General features: G+C 41.4%; 1 protein-coding gene across 1 annotated transcript; it reads left to right on the forward strand.

Annotated features, from left to right (window-relative positions):
* Window positions 1-4,879: 4,879 nt before the first annotated feature.
* On the forward strand, window positions 4,880-5,833 carry LOC143643477 (olfactory receptor 51G2-like). Its single transcript, XM_077112102.1, has one exon. It carries the CDS (start codon window positions 4,880-4,882, stop codon window positions 5,831-5,833), a length of 954 nt encoding a protein of 317 aa, XP_076968217.1.
* Window positions 5,834-6,651: the final 818 nt, after the last annotated feature.

Raw genomic sequence — 6,651 nt, forward strand, 5'->3', positions numbered from 1 at the left:
ACTAGGATCATTCACTTACTAGATGTTTGACTCACAGCTAATTATTCAACCTGAGACTCCATTCCTACTGCGAGGACTGTAGGTCACATCCTTAGCTCAGTGTGTGACACAGGGCCAATTAAAGTTAGCAACTATTCTTATCATTAATTAACCACGAATCATCATCATCATAGACTGGTGGATGAGAACAAATGAGCACATCCTTTTAGGGTATCCTTACCTTAAGTGAATTTTCATTGCTGTACACCCATTTTTAGCACAGTGCTTTATATATGGCAGAAACTCAGTTTAGGGAGTAAACTGTGCTAGTGAAACAAATCACATCATATATTCATTCCTTAACCAACTAAATATTTATTTAGTTACATTCTGTAGCAGGCACTATACTAAGTACTAGGTGTACAATGATAAGGAACAATTATTTTCCAGCCCTGGAAGCTAGTCTTTCCTCTCTATTTTAGTTTCTCAGATGCTAAAACAAATGCCATACAATGGGTTGCCTTAAAAACAGGTTTCAGGGTGGGCCACGGTGGCTCAGCAGGCAAGAATGCTTGCCTGCCATGCCGGAGGACCTAGGTTCGATTCCCGGTGCCTGCCCATGTATTAAAAAAAAAACAGGTTTCAGAGGCTAGCAGGCCCCCTCCTGGGGCGCCATCTGCTGGCCGGCCGGTGGTCTTGGGGTTTCTTGGCCTGTCTGTCATATGGTGGGTTTTTTCTATTCCAAGTTCCACTGAATTCTAGCTTATTGCTTCTCCCCATGGCTCCTCTTCTGTGTCCAATTTCTTTTGCTTATAAGAACTTAAGCTATAATGGATTAAGGTCCACCCAATTAATAAGATCTTCAAAGGGCCCTATACGTGTGGTTTCATACCCACAGAACCAGGGGTTGGCTCCTGAACATGTGCCTTCTGTAGGGGAAGTGATTCAATCCCACCCCACCCCCATCTCCAACTGAATGACTTCCCATGATCTTCTCTTGTGAGTGTATCATCACCCTCAAAAGTTTTTTTCCAACATATTGTCAGTGTCTGTCAGTGTGGGGAGCCAGCGATGCAGTTAATGGCTCAGGGTCAGGGTCATCCACCATGGCTGCACAGGCCGAGAACTGCAGCTACAGAGGGGTCCATTCGCACAGACTGAAATGTCACTGGGACCCCGTCAGCTGGATACAGTGGTAGCCCTGACCTTGCTGCTTGCTCAGATGTATATATAGTAAGCAGATAATTAGTCTGTGGCATTACTTGTCATTGCTTGTGACACATAAAGAGGAAAACTGGACTCAACCTGGGGACACTGGAGAGTTCAGACAGGTAAAATGACTCCCTCTATGAACTTTGCCTATCTGAAGAAAAGGAACAAAAGAGGAAATGATGGTATTTCAGAATTATTCAAAGGATTATTTTTTGTAGACATCCATTATAAAGTAGATTGTCTTAAAGGAGTCTTAGGCTTTCACTGAATATGTGGAAGTGACCAAATATGTGAGAATATGCCATGTGTTAGGTATTGTGCTATGCTTCTGATGTCACAGAATTAAGCTGGTTAATGGCCAAAGATATTAAAAGGTAGAAAACAGACTCTGAAACAGAGACTAAGTAAGATTCCATAACTTTCACAAAATTGCAGCTAGAAAATGGTCCAGCCGCTTTTTAAGTGTATTTTTAAAAATAAAAACATGCTGATTTACAACTGTTATGTATTCCAGAAAAGACCATGTTCTTTTAACCCATTCTTGTAGGGGCAGACTATTGTAGATGGGACTTTTTGGTTAGGCCATTTCAGTCGAGATGTGACCCAGCCCATTCAAGGTAGGTCTTAATCCTTTACTGGAGTCCTTTATGAAGAGGATAAAAAACAGTAAAAGCCCAGAGAACTTAAAGAGAAATGTCCTGGAAATGCTAAGAAAGGATCCACAGGAGCTGAGAGAGAAAGCCACTGAAACCCAGGAGAGAAGTACCAGCGAACTCTGGCCATGTGCTTTTCCATGTGACAGAGAAACCCCAGATACCACTAGCCTTTCTTCAGAGAAAAGATCATTCTGTTGATGCCTTAACTGGTACATTTTCAGGGTCTTAGAGCTGTAAATTTGTGAACTAATAAATCCCCATGAAAAAGCCTACCCATTTCTGGTATATTGCATTCTGGCAGCTTTAGCAAACTGAAACAGTAGCTACTCAGAATATTTAAAGAACGATTACAAACCAGTATGAAAAAGTGCAGACAACCCAGTAGAAAAAGTGAGTAAAAAACATAAAAGGAACTTGACAAAAGAAGATATTTAAGTAGTAAGTAGACTTGTGAAAAGGTGCTCACTTTATTAATAATAAAAGGAAATGTGCATTACATGATGCAATACTGCTACACACCTCTAGGATGGCTATAATTAAAAAGACCAATACCACCAATATTTTAATATTGATGAGGATGTAGAACAACTGAACTCTACTACCCTGCTGCTCTGAGTGTAAATTGATATGACCACTTTGGAAATGTTTTAAAGAATCTACCAAAGCTGAACATGAGCATAGCCTGTGATACAGCAATACATTCCTCCTTATGTACCTGACAGAAATGCATACATTTGTTCACAAAAGACATGCACCAGGATGCTCATGGTAGTACTATTTGTTATAGCTCCAAACTGGAAACTGTCCAAATATCTATCAACAGTACAATGGTCAAAGATATTGTGATACATTCACATAATGAAAAATTCACAATAATGAGAATGAATGAACTACAGCTATATATGATGTAGATCGATATCACAGACATAAAGTTGAGCAAAGAAAGCCATACACAAGAGTACACAATGAATGATTTTAACAAGCAAAATTAATCTGTGGGATTAGATGTCATGATAGTGGCTGTCGTTGAGAGAATGGGGTGACTGAACAGGTGTACTAGGGGCTTCTGGAATGCTGACAATATTCTCTTTCTTGATCTGGGTGCCTGTAATATGGGTGTATTTGCTTTTTGGAAATTCATTAAGCTTTATGCTTATGATATGTGGATTTCTATGGTACATTTCTGTATGTTACATCCAGTATATTGCATTTCAAAAACAATATTTTAAAAATGATCAGATACGGTGAATTTGGTGGTAGAAAGATGTCTTATGACTAGAGTTCATAATGATAAGGGAAAGATGATGAAAAAGGCTACAGATGTAGGATGGGCAAGGTCCTTCCCATTCTGGATCCAGTATAAAGGTCTTGCTTAGACCTGATTCTGCAGAAATCAGGCAATTAGTCGTGATGTAGATTAAGCAAGGTTATGATAGGAGAACTACTACTCGAAAACATCTGCTCACCATTTCTTTCTCTCTACACTTGTCCTAATTTAAATGCCCTTTCATAAATATGCTGGTCATTACTTTAATGGAAATTTGAAAGCTGAATTAAAATGCAGAAAGACTGAAGAAAGGGAGAAAGTTGGAGGCTATTACAGTATCCAAGAAAATGATGATGATTTTAGGTCAAGCTCACTGGTATCTGAAAAGAGGGGATATATTAAAGAGAGTTGACTTGGGCAATATGATAGAAGTGAAAGTTATACAAATTTCCCCCTCCTTCCCACAAAAAACAAGAATGAGAGAGAATCATTAACCCAACAGGTACTGGAGGGTGAGCTTTGGGGAGAAAGCAGGGGAACTGCAATTTATGATTCTTCAGACATTCACTCTATAACCCAAAGCAATGCAGAGATGCTTAATAGACAAATAGAAATGAAATACAGTTGCTGAGGAGAGAAACTGGGGAGAATGTGTGGCCTAAAAGTATTTGTGAGGTTATGAGAATAGATGAGCTTACATACTACACTCTGGTTTCTCTCGTTTAAAATTATTAACCCTGGGTTTCTGGAAACTTATGCTTTTCTGCTTAGCTCTTCAAGTGGTAACTCTCAAGATCTGTCTACCTCAGCCTTCTGCACAAAACTAAAGGAGAACATCAAACTATTTGTTCTGTCATATCAGCTGTTATAGTAAGAGTGCTAAAGAGGTTTTTAAGAGGAAAATACTTCTAATCGAGTCTACCTTTGAGTGCTGTCTCAAGGGTGGGATCAGAAGAAAATGTCCAATCTTTAAGCAGGGAATGAGGTGGAGGCAGGGTTGGAGAAAGGAGTTTAACCAAAGTGAATGCATCTGGGTCCCCATCTTGCTCACCAGACTTGGCTTTGAAGGACGCTTGAATGTCTCCTGCAAGCCAGCATTTTCACAGGAGAGAGATTTGTCACCACTGAGCACATCCAGAAGAAACTACTTTGACCCCCAAAGACATTTCTAGAAAAAGAATGAGGAAAAAATTGGTACCATAATAGCACCCAAGGAATAAGCAACCAGTCTGCTAGGAGGATGGTTTTAAATTAAATAATTTGTTTGGATGTGTCCTCTCTGGCATGTTAAGAGACAGAGGTAGATTTTTCTCAGTTTAACATCGGAATAAATAGAAATGAAGTCTAAACTGCTTGTTCCTAACATCATCCTGAGTTGTAACAAAATTATTTTATTTTATTCATTATTTCATCTGAGAAGATGCTCTGGAGGGAGGTAGGCTTTCAGTATAGCTTAACTGATAATAGGGGGGTTGTTTAGGCCAAATAGTAGATAGTTATTTAGTAATGATCTGAGTGACTATAGGCAGAGATCAACTCAGAAAATTTATTCAATACCACTTTATTTAAAGAGAAGATTAAACTGATCAGAAAATGGAAGGGAAGAGAATGGAGCTCCTGGAAGAATGAGGTTTCTTCCATAGCCTAAGAAGGGGTTATACAGCAGCTCTTTCTTCACAATCCATACTTAGGGATTTTATAAATGATGAGCGAATGAATGAATGCCTCTTACTCCTAGGGTGAACACCTCCCTCCTGGAATCATTATGTTTTCCTGTAACACCAGCACTTTTGGCCACTCTACCTTCCTCCTCACTGGCTTTCCAGGCCTGGAAGCCTCTCATCATTGGGTGTCCATCCCCATCAACCTGATCTGTGTGGTTTCCATTCTGGGCAACAGTATGATTCTCTTCCTGATCCGTGCAGACCCAGCCTTACACGCACCCATGTTTATTTTTCTGTCCATGTTGGTAGCCTCTGATTTAGGGCTCTGTGCCTCTACCTTCCCCACCATGGTCCGGCTTTTCTGGCTGGGATCCCGTGAGCTGCCCTTTGATCTCTGTGCAGCACAGATGTTCTTCATTCATGCCTTCACTTATGTTGAATCTGGTGTGCTGCTGGCCATGGCCTTTGATCGCTTTGTGGCTATCTGGGATCCTCTGCACTATGCCACAATCTTTACCCACTCAGCCATGGCTAAAGTGGGGGCTGCCATCCTGGCGAGGGCCATCCTGCTCAACCTCCCGGGACCCATACTCCTTCAGCGTCTGCTCTTTCCCCAGATCAGTGTACTATCTCACTGCTATTGCTTGCACTGTGACCTTGTGGGGCTGGCCTGCTCAGACACCCAGATCAACAGCTTGGTTGGCCTGGTCTCCATCCTCCTCTCACTGGGCATTGATTCTTCCCTCATCATGCTTTCATACGCCCTGATCCTACGGACCGTGCTGAGCATTGCGTCACCTGGGGAACGGCTCAAGGCACTCAACACATGTGTCTCACACCTCTGCATTGTTCTTATCTTTTATTTGCCAAAACTGGGTCTGTCTGTGTTGCACCGAGTGGAGAAGCACAACTACCCTGCCTTGGCAGTGCTCATGGCCAATCTACACTTCTTGGTCCCACCCTTCATGAACCCCATTGTCTACTGCATCAAGTCTAAGCAGATCCGTCAGGGCCTCATAAAGCGCTTCCAGCAGAAGAGGATTGATGTTTCCTAGAACAGCAGAAGGACCCAGTGGCCCATGAGCCTAATGAGTCATTTTGAGTCTTGGTCTTCATGGGAGCAGTTAGAGTCATGGTAGAGAGGTGATTTTTTAAATCTTCTGAATAATTCAACCCTTATTTTGAGCCCTTTTGGGAAACTATCTGCCTCTTTAATTACACCTTTGGAAACTGACACAATTGGAAAAGCTATAACAATATCACAATGGTAATCATCTCATGGTTCTATAAGATTGTTTCAGACTCATGTAGACAGTGACATCTCCTTACCCAAGGGACTTAACCACACTAATGTGTGTAGCTTACTTAAAGTTTAGGGAGTAGTTTCCTCTTAGTTTTTGTAATGTGTGTCTCTGCTTTGAGCTATAGAGAAAGTCTGGCACTGCCAAGCCTAGGAAAGCTGCTCCCTATAACTTCTGAATGGCACTGTTTCTCATGCACCAATGGTAACAGTAGAATAGCCACTCAATTCTGAGCGTGAGAAGTACTTTCAGAGCAGGAGATCTGCTAGGATGTAAGTTCCATGAGTGGAGAGTTTTGGGAGCTGTTTTGTTCACTTATGTATCCCAAACTTCAAGAACAGTGTCTACAATATAGTAGGTACTCAATACATACTGTTGTATAAATGAGTTGGGAAGACAAAGGAGCAAAAGATTCTTGACAGCTGATACCTGGGAAGAGATGGGGCTGGGAAATTTGAATGTCTGAGTTTTCTGGGGTAACAAGCAGTTGAGAGGCTGCAATAGAAGGAGGTGAGAATGGTTGCCAGAGAACCTGGAGATAAGGTGTGATCTTCCCTGAACCACATGGTCAA

The sequence above is a fragment of the Tamandua tetradactyla genome, chromosome 8 (assembly GCF_023851605.1).
Source record: "Tamandua tetradactyla isolate mTamTet1 chromosome 8, mTamTet1.pri, whole genome shotgun sequence".
In the NCBI taxonomy this organism is placed as follows: Eukaryota; Metazoa; Chordata; class Mammalia; order Pilosa; family Myrmecophagidae; genus Tamandua; species Tamandua tetradactyla.

Coding starts and splice junctions, on each gene's coding strand:
- LOC143643477 (XM_077112102.1), top strand. CDS start 4,880: ATGTTTTCCTGTAACACCAGCACTTTTGGCCACTCTACCTTCCTCCTC.